Source organism: Urocampus carinirostris, chromosome 16 (genome assembly GCF_059441175.1).
Source record: "Urocampus carinirostris isolate Australia breed hairy pipefish chromosome 16, RoL_Ucar_1.0, whole genome shotgun sequence".
NCBI lineage: Eukaryota > Metazoa > Chordata > Actinopteri > Syngnathiformes > Syngnathidae > Urocampus > Urocampus carinirostris.
In genome coordinates, this window is record NC_142364.1 from 19,731,428 (window position 1) to 19,757,851 (window position 26,424).

Genomic DNA, 26,424 nt, shown 5'->3' on the forward strand with positions numbered 1-26,424 from the left:
TGGAGGACTGGACTGCCAAAAATCAATTTCCCCTAACCTTTTCCAACCACTGAAACTGCCAAAACAACAAAAGACCCACCATTCGTCTCAAGACCTTTCCTTTTTCCGAAAGTATACAGTAGGGCCCACTGACAGACATTGCACATGAAGTGACCAGACTCTCCAGGTGTATGATAAAAAGTTGAACCCCCAAAGTGGTCATTTGTAAACAAAAGATTATTGATTTGCACATTTGTGTCATGTTTCATGCCAGAGGATTTATTTCATTGCGTGTTGGAATCCAATTTCGCCTATTATCCACCAATTAGAGGACTTTATTTTGAAAATCATCAACAGGAACTCCAACCGGTCACAGGACAGGCCTCGGGTGACTGACATCAGCAGCTTTTAAAAGAGGGGCGCGAACGCCTCTCCTCCTGTTCACGCCTGCTCTCCCTGGATAGTGGCTTGAAGGGGGTGGGTGTGCTGACCTTTGCTCCCTGGTAAATTGGAGGCCGGTATCTACGGTCTTGTTTCCTTGGCAAGGAGGTCTGGCGAAACCCAACCGAGGGGCCGGGTTTGACCATGTACCTCTTGTTCCCTTTCCTTCAGCTCAAAAAAAGGCACGTTTGAGTCAAAAACTCCCCCCCCCCTGTGTCCCACTGTCTTTATTACGCAAGAAAAGATAATGCAACAAACTGCAAGCAGTTTTTGGTGCTTGGTACAAATATCACTCTGACGCGCTATTAAATAATTCCTGATAATTTAAATGAGTTGATTCCCTTGAAACCAAGCTTATTGATCAGTACTTTCATTCCTGCTACACAATGTATCCAACCCTTCCCCCTCAATAACACCTCAAGTGCTTGTGTCAACAATGTGTTTTTTTCATTTGATTTCATTTTTCTTGCTACGTAAATAAAACATAGTTTGTTAGAATCAAACTATGCCTGCATTATTTATTTGTGTGTCTATATTACTTTCCTTTTGGACTGATTAATCATCATCCATATCAGTGGACTGCAAAATTGATATTTTAAAGCTACAATTACAATATGTTGTAAAGATTACTTCCTGCATTATGGTTGAGACAAAAAAGGTTTTTTGGGGGAAACAAATTCTGATGGGAAAAAATGAGCACCACCTGCTGGCCATATCGGTAACAACCGAATTATTTCCGGAACCAAATACATATAATAAAAGCAATTCTCTTTACAGCACTTAGTTTTGAATATAAAACTATAATAAATAAAATACTTGTACTAAACAACTAATTCAGAAGAAAAGTCAAGAGAATCAAACCCAAAAAAGCCACAAAGTAACAAGAAATACAAATAAAGTATAAAAATGTAAACAAGAGAACAAAAAAACCTGCAATTTCACAATATTTTGAAAACCAAGTCAGTGGTGCAAATAAAGTGTAAAGAAATTGGATCTACTTTGAAAGTTATAATGTACGTATAATATTACATCCCACAAACAATATTGTCACAGTATTAATTCCAAGACAATAGTATTGATCTGATCCAAGTACGCTCAGTATTGATAATAGTCTATCAATACTTGGATTGATGTGTTTCTTTCTTTCTTTCTTTCTTTCTTTCTTTCTTTCTTTCTTTCTTTCTTTCTTTCTTTCTTTCTTTCTTTCTTTCTTTCTTTCTTTCTTTCTTTCTTTCTTTCTTTCTTTCTTTCTTTCTTTCTTTCTTTCTTTCTTTCTTTCTTTCTTTCTTTCTACTTCCAATAATGACCTGGTGAGGACATAGTCACAACATAGTAAGTTGTACAAGACAATTGGTTATTTTAGAAATGCAAATCAAACAAGGTGCCTTTTGCGCTAATAAATAGCAAAAGTAGCTCGATGCTTGGAAAAGGTTGGAGACCCCTGCACCACACCAGTCCGAGACATACACAGTGTCCCTTTAAATTACTTGCGCATTCAAACGACTTACACTTCAGTATGACTAGTTCAAGTACAAATGTAAAACGGACCTGCTACTTACCAGCTTCAAATTAATAAATTGCCAAAATGCTATTTTAGTGTTTTCTGAAACATTGTTACAACGAGTTTGAATTTGATTACAAAAATTACGATGCCCAAGTGAAACATCTGTAAAATAACGAAAGTGGATCGGAACACTCTGTTATACTAGGGTACGTGAATGCAGCGGCACGAAGTGAATGCCCCTGAATGAAATAGAATCGCAACATGACAGTAGGTGGGACTTGAGGCCAGCTGAGGGATAAAAACCTTTAGTTTCCTGGTTTCCACTGTTTTGGCCTACCTACAGACTCCACGGTCGCTGGCCCAGGTAGGGACTCTATTGCTTTTGCGACGAAAAAAGTGTATCGTGCAGAAAATAAAACGTTTGCCTGCGCAAATTTGACCCAATGTAGTTTAGATTGCGTGGTAGGATCGGAACACCAAGTCTCTTTTGGGTGTGTCCACTTTTACAGAAAGTTAACGGTTGCTTTTTAAAATCTCCACTGATCTCTCACAACTATTTCATGACAGCAATGACTTTTGGAGCTGAGAAGTTAATCTTAAATTTGTTTAGTGCGTGACTCAATTTTTCCTATCAGGTTTTCAATAGTACAGTATTGTTTTATGATCAGTGCCACATGTTAAATTTTATACTTTTTATGACCTTATTCACCACCTTATGCTTTTTATGACCTTATTCACCTGCAACATTCACTTAAATTTGCTTTGTCCCGTTATATTTGCAGAAAAATACTAAATCATTACACATTTGCTCCAAAATCTCAATCTACACCCACTATTCTACTCCATTAATAGACTGGCTCATACAAAAATGTCAATGAATGGATAAGTGACACAAAAACAGACAGTGTGAAAGTTCAAGGGTGTATAACACTTTAACCCCAAAGTCAGCCGGGACCCTTTTGAGGACAAGTGCTTTTAAAATGCATCGAAATAAACTGGGGTGAAAGCATCATAGGAGCAATAGTGTAATAGCAATACCTAATGTGTATTTACACACTCAAACAAGTTAAATGCTTAATGACGATACAAACTTTTGCAAGTATATCCTGAGGCAGTCTCCGGTTTCAACTGTTTTGTGTACAGTAGGAGTGTATGCAAAGAGTATTTGCACGATTAAAAGCCAAATGTTTACATTTTGAATTTCACCTTTATGAAACCATGGTAAGTGGCATTGAACATCATTGAAAAAAATGAATCAATTATCGCCAGTCTTGATAAATGAATAAATATAAGTTCAATTCAATTTTGTGGTTGATTTCCCCGAGCTAAGACATAAGTGATCTCATCTGTTTTTCTCAGCAGGGCATAGAACTGTCATTGGCATGAAAGTAAATAGAAAATCAATTTGTTTGATAAGATAGAATGAAATGACCGCAAATACCAGCACAATGAAGTTAGCTAGGTCCCTAATATCAAACCCTGTGGAACACCATATGGCAATTGGGCTGTTCAGGGAGACTCAAAATCTTCCAAAAGTTATGTAATTATGCCATGTCAATGGATAGAGGGACTAAAATGAGTGTAATAATTCAAATGCAAATATAAATAAATGTAATTTGTCGTCTGTAGCGTTTCACAACAAATACAGTTGTATCAAATAGCTTTGGAGCAGGGTGCCCGCTAAAGACAGCTGAGGTGCCCGCCAGAGCTGGGTCGTTTTTTTGGTAAAATGATGTTTCTAGTGGTTGATTGAGTCTTTTTAACAACAATTCTCCTGGTAATACATTTGTAACAACATAGTAATAACATAAGTTATTTTAGAAATGCTTCTCAAACCGGGTGCCCCTTTGTGCTAATTGGTATCAAAAAGTAGCTCTTAGCTTGGAGACCCCTGCTTTAGAGGGCACACGGAGTACTCATAATTGACTGTAATGCAAGACCTCTTTAACAAGCTAAAGCTGTATCCAAATTATTGGGCTGGTTACCTTCGAAGGCTGCGCCTCACTCATGTAGCCCCCTTTGATCGCCTAAATAAAGTAGTCTGGACATGCCTGTAATACAAAATGGATGTAAAGATATATTCAATACCATTCAATCCATAAACTCGACAACCAGAGGGTGGTTATAATTTCCCCATTTCAGCCTGTAAGATGATCCACGTAGGCAGGAAATGGTGAGCTGTACCGTGCGGTTGATTTAATTACAGGTGGGTTCAAAACAACTTCATGGAACTAGCTTGAACACAAAAGACAAATGTATGTTGGGGAGAGCCTCCATGGGATGCCAAAGTGCATGCATTATTGAGCTGGGGCCTAATTTGGGTCGTGATGAACAATGCAACTTGATGCTACAGCTTCCATGTTAATAACTGAATAGGGGGTGGGACCAAATAAGCATGTCTTCCACCCATTCCCCTTTCGTGCTATCTTTTATCTGGTTTTATGTGATTTTTTTTGTTCTACTTTTGGTATAGTTCGAACTTTAAAAGAAAAAATATGGTTTATTATTTTCATTCTTTATTATTATTATTCGTATTATTTCTATGGGCAGCACGGCAGCCCAGTGGTTAGCGCGTGTGTGGCGCAGGTCTAAGGTCTCGCGAACCTCCTGTGTGGGTTTAAATCCAGCTACCGGACTTACTGTGCGGAGTTTGTATGTTCTCCCCGTGCTTGCGTGGGTTTCCTCCGGGCACTCCGGTTTCCTCCCACATTCCAAAGACATGCATTTCAGGTGGATTGGCCGGTCCAAAAAATTGTCCCTAGGTGTGAATGAGCGAGCGAGTTGTCTGTCCCTGTGTGCCCTGCGATTGGCTGGCAACCAGTTCAGGGTGTCCCCTGCCCACTGCCCGATGATTGCTGGGATGGGCTCCAGCACCCCCGCGACCCAACTGAGGATAAGCAGTGCAGCTGATGAGATGAGATTAGATGTTAGTTCTATATCGTCTTGTAAAAATAAACCTATGTAAATATGTATAGCTGTGAGGTAAATACACAGCATATTTAGCTTTGAGACACAATTTTTAAAGAAGTCAAAGGGATAGGATTGACTAAGCATATGCTTCATCCCATTCATTTTCAGACATGTTACATTAACATTGTTTTCTTTTTTTAACTTGTTTTTTTGTCTTTGTTTTATTCATGTTCGAGATAAAGTTTCATTCATTCCTTTCTAACGGAGCCACATTATTTTGCAGCCTCCCCTGAACTCCGCTTAAGACATCACTACTCATCTCACTATGGCAGCGGTAAGTCTTGTGCGAACAATGAGAAAAATTGACTTATAATGTACCTTAATGAGTTATAAATATTAGATCTACAGTACTTTACGTAGGGCTTGTTACACAACCCGCTGATGCCCAAAGCACTTCATATAAAGTATCACATTAATTCATTCAAACACAGACATTTATATACTGGTGCTCAATTGCCATGTCAAAAGCTATCAGGTACCACTGTGACCAAATACTGTACGCGTACAGTGTTTTGCCCATGGACACTTGAACATGCTTTGAGTGTTGGTTTCAGGTAATTACGGCACTCTCGAAACAAACTCCCCAGGAAAGGATAACAAGTGTGGATTTTGCTTTTTTACTCATTCAAAAAACTCGTGAAATAAAATGCCATTTTAATCTACCACATATTATTTGGGGGAGATATTCAGGATGGACTTTCATGATTATATAAGGGGGGGAAAGCAAATACAGTACTTGTGTATTAAATAGTTTAAATGGTCTGCATTTAGTTAGCACTTTACAAGTCACTGAAGACCTCCCAAAGTGCTTTACAATGTGCTTCACACACCGATACAGCGTTTGCAAACAAAATAGCGAAGAGAAAATATACTACACTGGACATGTCTAATCTCATTGTGTTCAATGTTTTTAGAATAGAATAGAATATACCTTTATTGTCATTATTACAGCATGGGATATATTGTGACAACGAAATTGGACGTGGCACTTCAGTTCCACATTTTACAGTGAGGATAAGGAAAACAAAGAGATAAAGGAACAAAGAAGATGTTTGTACTGTCCCTGTTGTATAGGCTTTGTTTTCCTCCGGAGGGGGGGTGTATGAGGGGGTGAGGGACAGACAGATGGGCGGATCCAACTAGATGTTTGATCTTTCTGTACACACGGTCCAGTGTTTTTTCCCTAATTGCTCAATCCAATGTCTATCCTTTGCTGGGCAATATTTTTGCTCAAAAGGCATCTGGTACTTGGAATTTATCCTAACTAAAGTAGCCCGTATGTAAAGGGGCCAATGTAGTGTTTAACACTCGATTCAGTCAGATAAAGTGCTATAGGTCGCCACCAATTGCCTAAAAGGAATACCAGTATCCACCATACACATGTTTTATGTTTTACTATTCAACATTTACTGTTTCAAATGCACAAGGAAATTACAAGTTGCCCATTTGTCATTACAAATTGCCGCCGCATTGGCTGGATTTAAATTGGGTGGATATTGTTTCTGAACTCATACAATATACTATTTTTAGGAAAATGAAAGCGAGTGCCTTCATTTAATACATCTCCACTTTGTCTTTAAAGTTTTTATGGATACAATCTTTAGGCGCAGCCGAGGTGTTGACGGGTTTCCGGCTTTGGGAGCCTCAGGATTCCATCTCTGCTTTTTGCAGATGATGTGGAGCTGAAGACTTCCTTAAGTCGTGATCGTCAGCTCTCATTCTTGCCTGTTAAAGGCTGGCATGCTCTTTCCAGGTTGGGGATGAGATCCTGCCCATATGGTGGATTTCAAGCGTCTTGGGCTCTTGTTCACAAGCAAGGGGAGGTTAGAATGGGGGATAGACAGAGTTATTGGTTCAGGGTCTACCATCATGCAGACCCTGTACTGGTCTGTCGTGGTGATGAAGGGACTGAGCCGAAAGGCAAAGGTCTTGATATACCGGTTGATCTACGTTCCTACCCTCACCTATCGCCATGAACTGTGGGTCATGACCGAAAGATCCCGGATACAAGCAAAATAAATCAGTTTCCTCTGCAGAGTGGCTGGGCTCTCCCTTAGAGATAGGGTGAGAAGCTCTGTCATCCAGGAGGGCCTGCTGCTCCTTTGCGTTGAAATGAGCCAGATGAAGTGGCTTGGGCATCTGATAAGGATTCCTCCTGGACGCCTCTCTCGGAAGGGGAGGTTTTCTTGGTATGTCCCACCTGCAGGAGGCCTAGGGGATGACCTGGAACACGCTGGAGAGACTACATCTCTAGGCTGGCCTGGGAATGCCTCGGGATCCTGTCGGATGAGTTTAATGAAGTGGCTGGGGATAGGAACGTCTGAGCTTCCCTGCTGTGGCTTCTGCCCCGTAACCTGACCCCAGATAATCGGAAATGATGGATGGAATTTTGCCTCCACCCTTGTTCTGTCTGCGCTAACCCTAACCCTGAAAATTAAAAACAAAAACAACTTGGATTTGGAGCCTCAGGATGTTTTACAACAGCGGCATCAAAATCAATTTGATGTATGGGCCAAATAAAAAAATTAAGCTGCATGCCGAAGGCCGGACTGATGCTGAAACATTTTAATATGACTCATAAAGTATAGTAAACACTACTAAAAACCTAAGATATTCTATCTATCTAACTATCTACTCTGGTCATATCCCTCGAGAGGGGTGACCGACATCTAGACAAACGCATACAAAAAACAAAGAAAAACAAAGAAAATAAAAATAAATAGGGGAAAAAGTAGCAAAAAAATTACACTCAAAAATCTTTTGGACCATGGCCAACCCAAATGCCTAAACACCCACAAGTTAAGTACCTTGGCTCCCAAGTTGGTCATGCTTCCGTCTCTCCAGATGAAACGGGACACAAGAAAGCGGCCATGTCACTCGGGTCAGGGTGACAAAACACACTCTTTTGTTCAACAGCAGGGCCCGACAGCTTTCACTGGTTTACCCCTGCCGCATCATACGGTGCCCTGCCCATCCCAAACATCCTACTATCCTTTCACAACACCTCTCCACTCATTCCTATCAAAAACAAGAGCTCGAGCTTCCATTATATTTAGACCTCTTTCCTGCAGTGCACTCATAACACTATCCATCCACGTCAATCGCAGCCTTCCTCTTGGTCTCCTTCCATTTACCTCTGCTCTGTAGATCCTCTTCATCATTCGCTCTTTATCCATCCTTTCCATGTGTCTAAACCAACCGAGTACTCTCTTATCCACACGCTTGCTCCATGATCTAATAAATGAAGCAATATTTTTATGACTTTGTTAGTAATCTTTAGTTTTCAACAGGCTCAAAAGACACATTTCCTTGCTATAAAACAGTCTTTTTCTTGCTTTCACCATAATAATGCGACACTAAAAGAAAACTGCAAGCACAAGCATGAAATCACTCTCCAACCCCTCTCCCTCCTCCCTTTCCTGCTTCCTAATGTGTCGCGAGTCCCAAACAACTAGGGAACAAATATAAAGGCTCTTTGAACTCAGGCGTTAACCCATACTTAATAGAGAAAATATTCTACTTTTATCTTTTTAAGGACACCTCAAATGAAGCACCCCACCTTGAAATGAAATAAGCCGCTATTATTCAAGCAACATCAGTAGCCTGTATTATATATTTTTGCAAAAGTGTGCTAAAATCACTGTTAAAAGAATATACATTCACTAAGCAACTATCAAATAAAGTGCAAGGATAAGTAATGAACAGTGAAAAAAAATACACAACGATTCTAGGTGTATTATACAATAATGAATTAAGATAATCTCAGGGGCAGAAGAAAACCTTCTCAGTAGACATAAATGGCCCGCAGGTCTTTACTTTGACATAAGTGTTTAACAAGGTCACACAGTTAACATAGCAAGGAGCCCAAGTTTGTCTTCAACTTTGAAATCTAAGTTCACAACCCAGAAAATAGTAATCGCATTTGAAAATAGAATGATTGTTAAGACTAGCTGGTCAACGATATATTGTTGATGCTAGTGCAACCTGCTCGGTGGCCTCAGGGTTGGGCGCCTGCCTCGGGACTGGGAGGTCACAGGTTCAAGCCTCGGGTGAGTCGTACCTAAGACTTACAGCATTGGTACCTGTTGCCTCCCTATTTGTTGTTTGGCATCAGGGGTTGGAATTGGGGGGCTTGGTCACCTAATGACTAAGAATCAAGAAAAAATTCAACAACTAAAAATGTTGATGCTAATTAACACAGGAGATCTTAGTCTCAGCCAATGAAGTCACTTGGATGTTTAATCTATCTACAAAAGTGGAACTCATGCACTTTAAAACGGCATTGAATAAATCTTTCCTTATTGATTTATCTTTACTTCTTTTTTTTACTCTTTCCACCAGTTAGGAAAACGTGGAACAGTGACCGAGGCACCTGGGTTCGACCCGGAGGCCGACGCCAAGAGACTTCGCGAGGCCATGAAAGGAGCTGGTGAGTCTTACAAAATAGCGTCTCCATGGAAAAACAAACACCTCCTCCTAGTCTTTCGGATAGTCAAAAATTCCATCTTGCTCGGGTTCTTTCCCTGCCTCGTTTTTGTGTTTTTAGTGAAAGCAATGCATTGAAGCAAGCTGTTAGTCCTCGCTTTTGCCCTATCAGCAATTGTATCAACAGGAATGTTGATTTCGTTAGCAGGTTTAATCATCCCCTCCTGATTCTGCCAAAACATGTTTTTTTGTGTTGAGGCTAACTTGCTTGTGCCCAAAATCACAACACTGATGCCTAACATAGCAGCACTCGAAATGATCATTCCAACAAAAAAAATAAACTGTCATATAGCAGGCATGAAAATATTTCACCATCCGGAATGTGTCATATTTTTGTTGTCCAAAAGGGTGACCTAAGTGAATTGTGTAGATCTAAGGAGAAAATGTTCTGAGGGGAGTAAGAGGGGTTTGTGAGATTTCTCAGAGAATAAAACCGGGCTTTTGAGGCACTGCATTCGCGCAGGTGGGATTAGTAGCCTGTTACATTAAAAGCCCTATAACTAGGGTTTGCGGGACCTTTCGGTCTCCCGCCCCCCTTTTGGTCTCCCGCCCCCCTTTCTTTGCCTTGCTGTCCCTTAGGGAGTAGAGATAGAGAGGAGATGATCCCCATTCCCCTCGCTCCCTCCACTTTAGTCGCCTCTTACGACACGCAGCGGAAAATGGTGGGAGAATTCTCACACCTCTCAGGGGGAGAGGGCCCCTCACCACAGGACAATTAACATGCATGGACAGGTGCTGGAAGAAGTTGAAAGCTTTAGGTACTTGGGTTGTGATGTGGCTTCAGTTGGTGATTGTGCCGACTGTGTTGTATGGTGCAGAGACTTGGAGCCTGACCGCAGATTTGAGAAGGAAATTCTATGTTTTTCAGGTGAAGTGTTTGAGGAGTATGTTAGGAGTGTCAAGATTGGATAGATTGAGAAATTAAATTGTGAGGGAAAGTACTGCAGTAGTAGTGGAACTGAGTAAGCATGTGGATAAGAGAGTACTCGGTTGGTTTGGACTCATGGAGAGAATGGATGAGGAGTGAATGTTGAAGAGGATCTACAGAGCAGAAGTAAATGGAAGGAGAACAAGATGAAGGCCACTATTGACGTGGATGGATAATAATAATAATAATTTCCTTGTATTGTCATTCTGTGTAACAATGTACACAGAACGAAATGTCGATTGCACCTGACCCGATGCAGCCGCAGCCAAGAGAGGGCGCCGCCGACCACTTTTTAAGTCTTAGGAATGACTCGGCCGGGGCGCGAACCTGGTGTTATGAGTGCGCTGCAAGAAAGAGGTCTAAATATAGTGGAAGCTAAAGCTCTTGTCGGTGATAGGAATGAATGGAGAGGTGTTGTGAAAGGATAGTGGCATGTTTGGGCGCGTTCTAAGGGATTGGCAGGGCACCTGTATGATGCGGCAGGGGTAAACCAGTGAAAGCTGTCGAGCCCTGCTGTTGAACAGAAGAGTGTGTCGTGTCACCCTGACCTGAGTGACATGGCCGCTTTCTTTTCCGTTTCCGTTTCATCTGGAGGGACGAAAGCATGACCAACTTGGGTGCTGAGGTGCCTAACTTGTTTTGGTGTTTGGGCATTTGGGTTGGCCATGGTCCAAAAATTCTTGTATGGGTTTTTTGCTACTTTTTCCCTTTTTTATTGTCTTTGTTTTTGTATGTGTTTGTCTTGCTGTCATTCACCCCTCTTGAGGGATATGACCAGGGTAGATAGATGGATAGATAGATCGAGATTAAAAGCAACTGTTACGGTAATATATCCCATGATTAATACATAAATGGCTGAATCAAACCAAATGTCTGCATTTCTAGCCAGCCAGGGTGGAGGATGGTAAACTGATAGATAGATAGATAGATACTTTATTCATCCCCGCAGGGAAATTCACATACATTCATTCAACTGCAGCCCATACCTCATAATACATAGATCATATTATAAAAAAATTGCTAAGATCGATTATTGTAGTTCATAGAATTCCTACATTGACGACAACAATGCAGAAACACTTGATTGATTTATTTGGTAAGTCTGTTTTTGTCCACAGAAACTCTATCACTGGAATAATCTTAGCCTAGTTATTAGCCTGGTCAGGAGCCGGTGTTGTGCGGAAAATTGTCCCCCCAGCATTAAATGTCCCCTCTTGCGCAAAAGTTACTAAAACAACTTCGTATCTCATATTTTATGGAATGTAATAGAACAGTAAAGCACGGAGATATTGCACCTTGTATTTAAATCACTTAGGAGCGAGTTGAAAACATTGACTTGGGAGAAATAACCTTATATTGTAAATGTTTCTCTCCCGTTTTATTATATATATAATTTATTTACCAATAATACGCTTTATGGTACAGGACATAAGTTTTCAATACATGTCATATTCAGAAGATTACTCTTTGGAATCGCTGGGGAATTGCAACAAAATCGGCTTGTTTTCATGTTTATCAATTGGTAAGAGGCTTACTCGTTTTAGTGATGTTTGCACTAGGGAGGACAGTTCTTGCCTAGAGCGGGGGAAAATTTTCGGCATAACACCGGCTAGCTATAGAGAATAAATCGCCACAGTAACTGAGTCGAGCTAAGCTCAACCTTTTCATGCAATCAACTTGAGGCTAAACTCAGGCTAGATGTTCTGGTACATTGTACAACCCATCTCCTCCACAAATTTCTCACGTTTTTAACACCAGACCCATTTTCATCTCTGTATAGGCACCAACGAGGATGTCATCACCGAGATATTAGCGCACCGAACCATTGCTCAAAGGCAGCGCATTAAGGAGGCCTACAAACAGACGGTCGGGAAGGTAGGAGTTTACACATGTTAACTATATACCAACATATAGAGTTTCTCAAGAGATATTTCCTCATCTTAATTCCTTGTATTTTATTTTGGTCTTCTATGTTCAAAGCAGACTTGGGCCTTGTTGCCATGGCACTGATAACGTGACTGTTAATCATTAGCGCAAAAAGCAGAAACGGCTACAAGAACAGGAACAATGAGAGCTTTGAAATATGCCTGAAAGAGCATCGCATGTTTCAGTACAATCGATAAAAGAAAAATGCAGCCGCCAACTGTGTTTCAAGGGCAGAAATAATAGATTGACTAAATAAGTAGATTAGAGTTGAATTCCACAGTGATAAGAGGATGAAAGTGTAGCTTTGTGAAAAGATAGTGGAAGTTTTTGAAAACGAGTGATTGTATAATGATGTTATATGTTTTCAATGTTGTACTTATTGAAAACCAAACCACAAATATTTTCAAATCAATTTCATAATTAAAGGCGCACATTAAAGAAAATGTAACTTTTTAGTTACAGTATTTTCTGGATTACAAGGCGCACTTAAAAAACAAACAAAATGCCAGAAATTTGAAAGTGTGCCTAATCGACTGGAAATGCAGTAAATCAAATTGGAAAGGCATGATTACAGTGAAATGCTTCCACGTACCGTAGAGGTGCGGTCCTGCCTACAAAAACCAAGCCCCGCCTGAACGGGGCCCGTGGGAATTTCAGACCGAATTTTGAGGGACTCAGTCCGAAGCAAACCCGAAAATTCATATTTTATTTGTGAGGACCTTGGAAGAGGAGAGATGATTTATGATAACAAATTAAAGCCTGTCTGTTGTTACAAAAATGTAAACAAGACTGTATTTCCATCCGGATTTTGGCCCGGGTCACGGGGACAGAATCAATTGCGTAGATCCTGCACAAAGTAAAAGAGATAATGAACCATGACGGGTGGATAATTGAAATTTTAAAAAATCAACAAGAGAGAAGCCCGGCCTGAAAGTAATGATTGACATTTTAGGCCCAAGCCGAATTTCGGGCCGGACTCGGCCCTAAGATCTTACCCAAAATACAATAACCTTTTATAGCTAAATAAAGGTAATTTTGTAGTGAAACCAGATGTAATATTATTTTATGGTTTGCTGTTTATCTTTTTTAATGCAACCTTCGCTTACTGTAGTTCATGCATCTTACATATGAAACAAACAAATATTTTAAGGTTTTGCTTATTATCGGGTAAGCCTTATAGCCTGGAAATTGTATACAAATAGTCAGGCCTACATATTGTTATTTCACTTAAATTTATTGCTAAAAAGACTTATTTCTTAAAATGTCTTCCCTTTAAAAAAAGAAAAATAAGATAAGAAGAATTTTTTGATGAATATACAAAAACTATTTGCAAGGTAGTGCTTGGAGACTGGCCTACGTTATAAGTACATCAGAACAATAGTGCAAATAAAAAAACAGTGCAATGACATTAGCAGCAAAATAATTCCAGAAAATAGAGTTGAGAAATAAACTATAAATACTCAGTATATTTCTTTAGTCCTGTGTACTTGTTTAGGGTGGTGATGGTGTCTCTGAGGCTGTTAGTCCTTGTTTTTTGGATGGGTGCCACAGGGCTGTACATTCCCAAGACGCACCACAGAGAATGGTGCCCTTACAAGCCTAATGGTTAGGGGATCCAACCAAGCAACCAACCAACCACCCTTCTGCCAAATAGTTTGCAGGTCAAATAGGTGGTGGCCAGGGTGTAGCTTAGCCACGTGCTTGGAGCCACTCCCAGGCAGTGTTCCTCCTAAGCTGCGCGCGCGCGCAATTGCGCACTGCTCGCAATTGCGCACTGCTCGCAATTGCGCACTGCTCGCAATTGCGCACTGCTCGCAATTGCGCACTGCTCGCAATTGCGCACTGCTCGCACATTCTCTGCGCACAAGAAAATCTAGCCAGCGCACAAAAATGAGGGCTCAAAATTACTAATTAAGTAGCGACTTAAGTCAAAGTTATAGTGCATGAAGGTAAAAATACACGGGTTCCGCTGACGTTGTGTCCTAAATGCGGTATTTTGAAGTTGAGTCCAAATGGAACAAAGTTGAATAAAGTTAGTAGAGAACCGGCTTCTTCGGCTCGGCTCACTAAAGGGAATCGGCTCTTTCGGGTCCTAAACGGCTTTTCAGGTTGTTTTTGCTTCTTTAATCCCAACATGACCAAATATTATGTAAAATTACGCACAACATGACTTAAAGGAAGGGGGGAATAGAACAAAAAAGAAAAAAAATACCAAAAAGAAAAAGTAGTGAAAAGCTGAGAAAGAAAGAAACAAAAGGAAGGGAAAAAAGAGGGAAACATTTAGAAAAAACGAAGGAAAAATTTAGAAAAAAAGCCAGAAAAAAAGAAAAGAAAGAAATGTATGAAAAAAGTAAATAGAGAACAAAAAAAAGTAACAAAAAAGTAGAAGAAAACATGGAAAAAAGAAGAAAACGTTTGTCTCATCTCATCTCATTAGCTGCACCGCTTATCCTCAGTAGGGTCGCGGGGGTGCTGGAGCCCATCCCAGCAATCATCGGGCAGTGGGCGGGGGACACCCTGAACTGGTTGCCAGCCAATCGCAGAGAAAACGTTTGTGTTGCATTCAAATAATTTCCAATTATATCAAGTGAATCGTGTTGCCAACATTGTACTTCCAATGTGATGAAGTACAGTTCTGTATCTTAAAACCGACTAAATAAGCCCCCAAAAATGTTAATATTATGCGACAAAATATATCAGGAAATAAAAAGAAATGGATATCTTGTGAAAGAATTGTAAGAACAAACGACGTTTGTAGGCCGCACAACCTTTGCAATAGTACATGAGTCAATTCATTCAAAAGAGAAAAATAATTTTGCATTGACGGAAACTCAGCAAAATGTAACTTGATGTCAAGTTTTGGACATTTTTGATAATGACATAGTTTCCACAGTTGGGATTATGGTTGCTCACTGTTGTTTCAAGCGGTGCTCACCGACTTTGTGTGAACGCTCAGACCTGTGGAAAATTACAGGGAACATTGCTCCCAGCTATTTCCATCCTATAAATGCTACAGATGTTACATTGCTTGCACCAGCAACTCAAAGCAGAACATTTGAAGCCTTCAAAAGCTGAACATAAATTGGTTTGTCAGGATTTGGCCAACGAGCTGTCCTCCGAGCTGAGCGGGAACTTCCGAAGTGTGGTGCTCGGTCTGCTTATGCTGGCACCCTTGTATGATTGCCATGAACTGAGAAACGCCATTAAGGTCAGAATGCCTTTTGAAATTTTTGGTATCACGAACAGTTAAGATTAGATTTTGATATATCTGATGCTTATTTTATCACTATAGGGCGCTGGGACCGACGAAGCGTGCCTGGTGGATATTCTGGCTTCCAGATCTAATGCAGAAATCGAAACCATCAATGCAGTTTACAAGAAGCGTGAGTTCTACCTTTCCTGTCAAGCGTTAAAAAAGTTGTTGTTTTTCTCCAGTCCTCCAGTTATGGACACACAGAAACAAAATTATGAATATGTTTGATTGGCAATATAACTACAACATGATAGTCAAATGTGAAATGACTGCATGAATTTTATTTATTAATGTACAGTCACCAAGGCTAAAGTCAGGAGTCCAAGTATGAAAAACCTCTGTTGAATTTAGAATTTAAAATTCTTGCTTTGGCTTCAACAGAGCTTTGCGATTTATTTATTTTCATCAAGGACAACTCTTATGTTCATTCTAAGAAACACAAATAACGAATGAAAAACAAGAATCAATATGAATCTTAATTCAAATGAATGTAAAATGGCAGCTTGAAGTGAACGTTGCTGTAGTTCTTTTATTTCACAAAGTCAATTTAAATTGCTCATAGCAGCTCGTATCATGATTTTTTCTAATCCAACGCAAACTTAAACCACTAACGAATCGGTGTCAAAAATCAAGTCACAGAATTTTCTTATGTATCGGATTTTCTTAATTTGTGTCCCAAGAAGATTTGACACTGTTGGAGGAAAATTTGATACAATTTCTGGTACTAGAAAAAGGAAAAATACATAAACATTTATAAAGGCTGGAATAAAATGATATAAAATAATTTAATTATTAATATGGAATTTATGTTCATATCTGTTTTCTATTTTTCAATATTTTCATTTTTTTTTTAAATTCATGAAATATTCTTGTTATTAAATGCTCCTTATATTTTTTCCATTACAGGATCTTAGTCTGTATTACTGTTTTCTGCATGATGGTGTTGCTCTTTCTATAAGTTGAATAATTAAATATAGATGCAACATTTTCTGTTTTCAAAAATCTATATCAATATGTATGTCCTGTCAGACTATGGGAAGGAGCTGGAGGCTGACATAACTGGAGACACGTCTGGAATGTTCCAGAGAGTTTTGGTCTCTTTACTCTCTGTAAGACTGACCGAGCACACCAAACCCCTTTCCTTTTATCCATTCATCCATCTTTTTACTGAAAGTACAACCTGTTGTCATTCACGCAGGCGGGACGTGATGAAAGCGAAACTGTGAGCGAGGCTCAGGCAATAGAGGATGCCAAGGTAAGCAGGTTTTCTTAAGTGTCATACAGTGAAGAAAATAAGTATTTAAACACCCTGCTATTTTGCTATTCTCCCACTTAGAAATCATGGAGGGGTCTGAAATTTCCATCGCACATGCATTTCCACTGTGAGAGATATAAACTAAAAAGAAAAATCCAGAAATCAAAATGCATGATTTTTTTTAACTATTGTGTGATACAGCTGCAAATAAGTATTTGAAAACCTTAGTATCATCTAGAATTCTCACCCTGAAAGACCTGTTGGTCCGCCCATTAGAAGTCCAGCTTCACTCCATGTATCATTCTGAATCAGATGCACCTGTTTGAGGTTATTAGCTGCATAAAGACACCTGTCCACCCCATACAATCAATAAGACTTTAATTTGTAACATGGCGAAGACAAAATAGCTGTCCAAAGACACAAGAGACACCTCCACAAGGCTGCAAAGGGCTATGGAGAAATTGCCAAGCAGTTTGGTGAAAAAAGGTCCACTGTTGGAGCAATCATTAGAAAATGGAAGAAGCTAAACATGATGGTCAATCTCAATCGGATTGGAGCCCCATGCAAGATATCACTTCGTGGGGTCTCAATAATTCTAAGAAAGGTGATGAATCAGCCTGGAACTATACGACAGCAGTTGGTCAATGACCTGAAAAGAGCTGGGACTACCTTTTCCAAGGTTACTTTAGGTAATACACTAAGACGTCATGATTTGAAATCATGCATGAACCACATGTCAAGGCCTGTCTTAAGTTTGCATATGACCATTTGGATGATACAGAGGAGTCATGCGAGAAAGTTTTGTGGTCAGATGAGACGAAAATAGAACTTTTTGGTCATAATTCCATTAAGCGTGTTTGGAAAAAGAAGAATGAAAAGTACAATCTGAAGAACACCATCGTACTCTGAATGGTAGTGGTAGCATCCTGCTTTGGGGGTGTTTTTCTGCATATGGGAAAGGACAAGGTCACTGCATTAAAGAGAGGATGACTGGGGCCATGCATTGCGAGATTTTGGGGAACAACCTCTTTCACTCAGTCAGAGCATTGAAGATGGGTCGTGGCTGGGTCTTCAAACATGACAACGACCCGAAGCACACAGCCAGGAAAACCAAGGCGTGGCTCCGTAAGAAGCATGTTAAAGTTCTAGCATGGCCCAGCCAGTCTCCAGACCTGAACCCAATCAAATCTTTGGAGGGAGCTCAATTTCCGTGTTTTTTAGTGACAGCCCAGAAACCTGATTGATCTAGAGAAGATCTGTGTGGAGGAGTCGGCCAAGATCCCTCCTGCAGTGTGTGCAAACCTGGTGAAAAACTACAGGAATTTTTTTACCTCTCTAATAGCAAACAAAAGCTACCAAATATTAACATTCATTTTCTCAGGTGTTCAAATATTCATTTGCAGCTGTATCACACAATTAAGTTGTTAAAAAATCATGCATTGTGATTTCTGGATTTTTCTTTTTAGTTTATCCCTCTCACAGTGGACATGCACCGACAGTGAAAATTTCAAACCCCTCCATGATTTCTAATTGGGAGGAATAGCAAAATAGCACGGTGTTCAAATACTTATTTTCTTCACTGTACTTAAAAATGAATGACAAATAGTTTCGATGTTGCACTTGCAGGAAATCTATGAAGCCGGTGAGGCCCGATGGGGTACGGACGAGGTGAAATTCCTGACTGTGCTCTGTGTCAGGAACAAGAACCATCTGTTGGAAGGTATTTCATGTAAAAATGTCAACATTTGTTTGACATCCCGTTATGAATGTTAAATGTCTGTTTTCATCATGAAACATGTCGGAACATCTGGATTGCATACTTTTCACTTTTCCCAAAATACCTGTAACAGGGTTGGTACAGGTGCTTGAAATCCTTAAAAATTTTTGAATTTTAATGTTTTTAAGATTTGAAAATTTCTCGAATCTTGGGCTTGTAAATGCTCGGAATTGTTGCCATGTTTCTCTACATTAAATGCAAAAAAAATAGAAGTCTGCCTAAACATGACACCGAAACTGTGGTTTCGCTTTGCCATTGCAATTTAAAGAAGCCTGACATGAATCAATCCGCAACTCTACAGTTTGACGTTGTCGGGTGCCGTCAGTGGGAGGAAGAACAGAAACTTTTTTATACATGGACCTAAGAGAGACGGCGACAAACACTTATGAAATAGGTTACAGAAACTCAGTTTCATTTTCTATGCCCCATTCAGTAAATTATAGCTGCTGGTTTATTATTTGGCTTAGGATTTGTCCATTTTTTGGGGTTATTTTTCCTACCGGCAGCGCTCGGTGTCCTCAGACCTCAGACAACAAAGCTATGAATTAATTCTCATTACAGTTAAGATCGGGCCTAAAAGATTCAACCCGACTCGAGTCTTGGGTCTATAAACCCGAACCCGACGGATTAAATTAATTCGATAAACGAGCTTGAGTTCTAAAGCAACGTCCTCTGCGTTTCAGCTTAACTACGCATTTCAGGGTTTACTTGGGGCCGAGTCCCCTCAAATCAAATGTGCACCGTGCACAAGGCCAAAATGAACGATTTGGCCCCGAACTGCGCATCTCGGGGACGTGTAGCAAACAAAAGTGAAACTGAATCAAAATGGCACTGAAAAATAAATCAAATTATGCAGATTACAAGCTGCAAGTAGTAAAATATTTGTCCAAAAAGCAGAAAGAAATCTTGTAAAAGCTTGTAGGCTATTGGCAAGTAGCAAAAATTACATCTGACATGAGGGAGGTGGAAGGAGGAAACAGCGCATCTTTTACCCTAACACAGAGGATGAAAATTTCTTTGGATTGAGTGATTTGGAATTACACTGATAGTTTGGTAAGGTTTTTCTTTACCTAAATAATTACGTGAGTAAAAGTAAGTGCATTCTGTGTAGATCCTCCACGAAGGAGAGAGAAGCCCGACCGGCCCGACTTAATGATTGACATTTTAAGCCCAAACCCTGCCAGAAATTTGGGCTGGGCTCTGGTCAGGTTTGGTTCTGGGCCCAAGATCTTACCTCTAATTCACATTTCTTTTTTTTTTAATTTACTGGAGGATTTGAAAAAATGGCTTGAAAGTCCTTAAAAATGGTTGAATTTGGCCATTCAAAAGGTATACGAATTCTACGATGAACATGTAAAAGGCTGTTCGGTCGTCTTCGCTATGCAACCATGACAACTAGCTAAAGATGGAAGGGCATAAACCTTTTTTCTCTGTTCAGTGTTTAAACAGTACCAGAAAATCTCCGGGAGAGACATCGAGGAAAGCATCAAGAGGGAGATGTCAGGTTGTCTGGAGGATGCCTTCCTGGCCATAGGTGAGTTTTTACACCAAAAACTAGGCTAGACATGGACAAACAGAAATGTTGAGTCTTCTTTTCCAGTCAAATGCATTAGGAACAAGAATGCGTTCTTCGCCGAACGCCTGTACAAATCGATGAAGGTGAATAGCTCACGAGCAAATGAAACCAGTCAAAATTCATGTTATGTTTGCTGACATTGTTGGGGTGTGCGGTCAGGGTCTGGGCACCACCGACAGCGTGCTCGTGAGGATCATGGTGTCGAGGGCTGAGATTGACATGTTGGACATCAAGGCAGAGTTCCAGAAGATGTACGGAAAGTCTCTACACTCTTTTATTAAGGTGAGATAATCGATCGTCACTCAATCATGGGACCTAAGACTCATTTTGTCAGGAATAAGTTCATGCTGGAGTTCAATCTATATGCCTCACAAGCTTATGTACATGGTTATATACTTTGACCAAATTTTACAAAGTACAGACGCCCCCCTACTTTCGACAAATCGACTTACGCAAAACGGTTCATACTAACATTTTTTTCAGGATGTCCAAAAATATCCGGACATTGCTCTAAGTTAGATTTTGTATTGTGTGCACCTTTTTCGTAATATAAAACAGTACTGTAGTGCTTCTTTCCCAGCGTGGCACTGTGAGAGGTCACCCAGCATCCACCCCGAAGAAGAAATCCGTTTCCTCTTCCTAGTTCATGTGTAAACATTCTATACACTATCTCCAGCGCGCTAAGAACTTTGATGTTTTCAATGTTTAATATCTCGTGCGTCCATTCAATATGGTTGGTGCAGAGTGTAAAGAAGACCCGTTTCTTTTGAAATTAAAGTGGAATAAGAAAGCTTGATGTGGTTGAGAAAATGGTTGGACCGCTTTTTTTCATCCACTTTTTATTAGGGAGGAGGAAATCGCCTAACTCTTCCAAAAGTAAGTTTAACTTAGTTATCTTGATAGTCAAGTCATGTTTATTTGCATAGCCCTTAATCACAAGGAGTCTCAAAGGGCTTCACAGACCACAGAATTTCAACGACTAATGTGTATCTTTGTTTTTTAGTACGATGCATTATCATTCAGGCTGCTTTGTAACGTTATAGAACATATTATTATATTAAACCTTTATTTTTCAGTTTCAAAACAATAGAGGTTACTTATACAAGCCTTAAACATACTTATATAAACCTTACATACAAAATATAGCACCGAAGCAACTTACGAACGATCTTGTTCGTAAGTAGGGCAGCGTCTGTAAATACCATACTTACTCCATATTGGGTTTATAAGTCCTTGCGCGGACAAACTTGGAAATTATTTATGCAACTATTGACCTGTCGATAAATGTCATCGCTGACCACAATTGGTAACGGCGATCAAACTGGATAGCAATGGTAACAGCACTGCCGCTAGGGACATTGTTGTTTGTTCACAATTGCATATCATTTGATGCAACTGGAATCAAACCCAGATTGCGGCGGTGAGAGCGCCGGATCCTATCCACCGGACCACTAAATAAAAATCAATAAGCACTTTATTTTCCCTCCTTATTTTAAATTTTTATAGGACATAGCACAAGTACACACATAATCAAAGTCATGCAGAGCAATTCATGTTAATAACTCTTCAAATTGTTGAGTTTTGCCGGCTTTATAGTTTTCAGACTGATTTTGGTGTTTATCTGATGAGTATATCTTGAATCCCATGAGTTTTAGCTTTCCAATGATAAGTGGCATGACATATTTCAGTGACTGACATTATACAGACACCTATTTGTTTATCAAAAATCCATCGGCCCACCGACGAGCCGTCATAACGTTAACGGGTTAAGGTACTGTTTATTGTTTAAAGTCTTTCTGTGTCCTGTCTTTCGTCGTTAATATCTCATGTTTTCAATGTGAGAACATGTGGCTTATAATCAGGTGCGCTCTATAGTCCGAATTATACAGTATATATGTTAGTATTCAGAGCATGATTTACACCGTACCATTTCAATCCTGCAGCAAGCATCTTGAATTTCTTTCGGTCGACATGATGGCGTAGTAGAGGAAATGAATCATCTTGAAGCCACTACGTCTGTGTGAGGTATTTCCCTCCAGGGCGTCACTGCTTGGTGGGGCTTCATTTTACCATCACTAAGAAAACCCAATTACTCCCCACAATCCCTGTCCGTTTATTCGGTTATGAATTTCGCGTGCTTCATAAGGACTTTGTGAGTCAGCGATACAATACTGTATTTCAGTAGTCCCCAACCTTTTCTGTACCACTGACTGGCTTAATGTCTGACTAAGAATAGTGTGATGATGAGACCTGATGCTTTTTCGTTCGTCAGTTGTATTCCTAGCGGTCTAGTAGATACGATCTAGTGTGTTCCCCGTCGAGATCTGGGTTTGATCCCTGTTGCATTCGATGCAACAATTGTGATCAGTGATATATTGGGATTGATCACTCAATGCTCATATATGGTTCTTTTTTATTTTTTGTGAAACCCTAGACTTTACAGTTTTAAATTCATGAAAATAAATCACAAAATATATTTTGGGGGGAACCTTATTGTGCGGATAATAAGGTAATGTAATAATGTATAATAAATCAGTTATTTTTTTGGCCTGGAGAGGGATGGCCGAGCCGTGCAAATAATGGATGGATGGATAGTTACCAATGTGAAAAGAATCATAAAATGATTCCAATATTTACTAACCTGATCTTATTATTATCGAACCAAGTTTATTTGTTTTAACCTGCATTTATTCAATATGTTGAAGTAACTTTGTATGCTAGTGTGTGGTGTTAAAGTGTGGTCTCATCTCATCAGCTGCACCGCTTATCCTCAGTAGGGTCGCGGGGGTGCAGGAGCCCATCCCAGCAATCATCGGGCAGTGGGCAGGGGACACCCTGAACTGGTTGCCAGTCAATCGCAGGGGACAGACAACTTGCTCACTCTTTCACACCTAGGGACAATTTGGACCGGCCAATCCACCTGAAATGCATGTCTTTGGAATGTGGGAGGAAACCGGAGTGCCCGGAGGAAACCCACGCAAGCACGGGGAGAACATACAAACTCAGCACAGGAAGTCCGGTAGCTGGATTTGAACCCACACAGGAGGTTCCCAAGACCTTAGAACTGTGCCGCGCTAACCACTGCGCCGCCATGCTGCCCTGTTAAAGTGTGGTATTAAAACAGATTTTGTTTTTTTTTCCTACAAGCAGCACTCGGTGACTTCAAACAACAGAGCTTTATATTTATTCCGATTCAATTTCTTCTTTTGATGGCACTGGAGAAATTGGAAAGTTGGATTCGTAAGTCCTTAAAAAAGCTTGGATTAGGCCTTGAAAAAAGTGTACGAATCCTGATACGTCCCTTTTAACTTCCTATATTGTAAAAATAATGTTACCTGTTTGAATATATATATTTTTTTCCCTAGGGAGATACATCTGGTGACTATCGCAAAATCCTGTTGGAACTGTGTGGAGAGTAAAAAGAGAGAAATCCGCCCAAGGATCCTCGGATGAATCTGGCATTTCCTTATCTCATATGGTCTTTTACATTTCTCAACTTTACCCGTTTTACTGTATCGATGACCGATTAAACCAAAGACTGGTGACCTTTAACGCATGTCGGTGTCTGCCTGGTAATAGTTTGTAATATGCACCTTTGCGTCTTTACAGACACCAAAGATGAATGTCGCGGGCCTCTTGTGTCGTTACCGCCCATGGAAGTCCATTTGTTTAATTGGGAGCCATTTTTCATGTGTTGAGTCAGCCCCTCATTACATTAGCAGGATCGTAGTTGAAATTTAAGACAAGGAGGAGGTTCCTATCCTCAAACTCTCATCTCAGCTTGGGAAACTGTAGCCGCCAGTGCTTCGGCCACTGTGGGGCACCAGTACAACTAATAAGTGACTCATTTATAGCTTTTAAAATAAAACGAATTTGCAGTGTGGGTCATGATACATCTGTGCAAATGCTAACAAGACAAAAATCCCTTCTTTAACAATCGACAAACAGAATATGTATTGAGCTCCTGCAATACAGTAAGTATAATGCGTATTTCTTTACTTTCTGTGAAATCACCATGGATTTTTCAATGTTTTAATTCGCCTACTCATCTAACTTTCAATAACTGATAACAAAGACTTATATTCGCCCCAATTTAAATCTTATAATTATATTGTTATCGGTTGTGCACTGCGGTGTCATCTGACATGGAGCGTGCATTGCTTCAGTGCCCACCAATTGACACTCATTATTTTATGCATATATTTGCATTAGGAATCTTGTTTATATATATGTTTTAATTGTTTTCCTTAAATGCCTGAAGGTACAAATTTAAATCAAGACTACTTCATGTTTCAATTTTAAGAAACTAAAAACATGAATACCAACCCGTTATTCATTTACCAAAGATATTTACAATAATTTTCCCTTCAGGTATTAAACAACACTACATTAATATGCAATGAACCTTTTATGCTTTATTTTCCACAATTTTGTCCACACACTAATACTAACACACTATTTTCTTTCAAATACAAATTAGGATTTTTATTTAATTGTTTTTCATATAAAATTGTATTGATAATTAATGTTAACAGTGGTATTATTTGCTAGAATTCTTTGCAAAAAATAGTCTCAATGTTACAATATTACGGCAGGGTTTGTACAGGTGCTTGTAATCCTTGAATTTTAAAATTGTTTTCAAAGGTTAAAAAGTACTTGAATTTGGGTCAAGTGGTAGAAAATGCTTGAAATTGTTACTATGTTTCTCAACAAGTCAGATTAGAAATGAGGCTGACACTCCTCTCTGGTGGCTTCACTTTTACCGTTGCATTTCTTCTTCCCTCGTGATTAACGGCAACTGGTATTATTTTGTATGGCATTTTTCAAAGAAGTGTCTTGGCCCCCTTTAGGTTGTACCCAAGAGGACAGGTGCCTGCAACACTTAAACAGGGAACTATAAAATGAGTATTAGTACAAGGATTACGCATCAATTATGCACATTTATTATAAACCATGCAAAAAAATTAGGGTAGCGTTTGTCAGTGGTGAATTGTTATGGGAAGAACTTGCAACTGAAAATGTAAGGTACATATTACCGCCATGTAACCCAAATCCTATATGGGGAGATATTTGTCTAAAAAATATATTCACATGAATTATTCAGATCCAAAAACATCCATGATTTACTCAGGACCTAAAATCATATGTAAATCACATTTTCATTTGGTGCTCTGCATAATACATGATTCACACGAGAATTATTTTAATGGTACTGGAGAAATTGGAAAATTTGGCCATGGAAAAGGTCTACGAACCCTGTATATTACGTATAGCACTCGTAAAAATGGTGTAAATAACCATAGAGGGCCGCTGTGTGTGTGTGTGTGTGTGTGTATAATATATATATATATATATATATATATATATATACGTCATTATTGATGAATGGGATACACATGCAAAAATATATTTAAGAATTCTGTTTCCTTAGAGACAATCCCAGAAAAATAGGCAAAAAAAAAAAATACTGAATAGCATATCTTTAGCTTATACCATCACTAAATCTATTGTTTGGGGCTGAGGTGTGCACCTAAGAAGAATAGAATAGAATAGAATGTACTTTTATTGTCATTCTTTGTAACAATGCACACAGAACGAAATGTCGATACACCTGACCCGTACAGTTAAACTGGAGCGAGCCTATGTAGCCGCAGCCAAACAGGGCGCAGCCATTTTAGTCATTAGGTGACCAAAACCCCCAATTCCAACCCTTAATGCTGAGCGCCAAGCAGGTAAGCAATGAGTACCAATGTTGTATGACTCTGCCGAGGCTTGAACCAGCGACCTCCCAGTCTCGGAGCGGATGAATCCTGGGTCTCACTATCGCCTTCTGCCATGCGGTAAGAGAATTGCGTGCCTCACTGCGCATCTGCAGACACTTAGCACAGTAATTTTATTAATAATATTTCTAATACGATGAGAAAATGCAGTGATTTTCAAAACCTAATCCCAAAATTGGAAGTTAAATGAGACACTGAATAAATATAACCATTCAATATATTTCTATGATGCCAGGTGAGGCACAGCTTCATCTGCCTCCCCTGACTGCTCATCTCACAACCTAGCATAAATTTGTCAGAAAGACCTGCTTTCCTTTAGATCAATTCAAGTCTTCAAGAAAGATAACGAACCCCAGTTACTCCTAATAGTCTTCTACTTTATGTTTAACGGCGTTTGGCATGATCATTTCGGTGCATCGTCGCCCCTGTTCCTAATTGTGTCAAACTGTAATGATACACTGTAGATGTACTTTCAGGACTTTGAAAGTAAAAAAAAAAACTAAGTTAAAATCGAGTTAAGCCTTCTCATTAGGTTTACAGAGTTGTGAAT

The 26,424-nt window shown here is 39.6% G+C and overlaps 1 protein-coding gene across 1 annotated transcript; it reads left to right on the forward strand.

Moving 5' to 3' along the window:
- Nucleotides 1-2,140: 2,140 nt before the first annotated feature.
- anxa4 (annexin A4) lies at nucleotides 2,141-23,646 on the forward strand. The gene is made up of 13 exons (XM_088356243.1): nucleotides 2,141-2,288; nucleotides 5,118-5,168; nucleotides 9,236-9,323; nucleotides 12,088-12,182; nucleotides 15,328-15,441; nucleotides 15,526-15,616; nucleotides 16,516-16,595; nucleotides 16,685-16,741; nucleotides 18,368-18,461; nucleotides 19,957-20,052; nucleotides 20,119-20,177; nucleotides 20,254-20,376; nucleotides 23,460-23,646. Exons 2-13 carry the CDS (start codon nucleotides 5,160-5,162, stop codon nucleotides 23,511-23,513), a joined length of 960 nt encoding a protein of 319 aa, XP_088212369.1. The 5' UTR covers nucleotides 2,141-2,288; nucleotides 5,118-5,159; the 3' UTR covers nucleotides 23,514-23,646.
- Nucleotides 23,647-26,424: the final 2,778 nt, after the last annotated feature.

Coding starts and splice junctions, on each gene's coding strand:
- anxa4 (XM_088356243.1), top strand. Junction 12,183..15,327: donor ACAAACAGACGGTCGGGAAG/GTAGGAGTTTAC, acceptor TTGGTTTGTCAG/GATTTGGCCAACGAGCTGTC. Junction 15,617..16,515: donor CAATGCAGTTTACAAGAAGC/GTGAGTTCTACC, acceptor ATGTCCTGTCAG/ACTATGGGAAGGAGCTGGAG.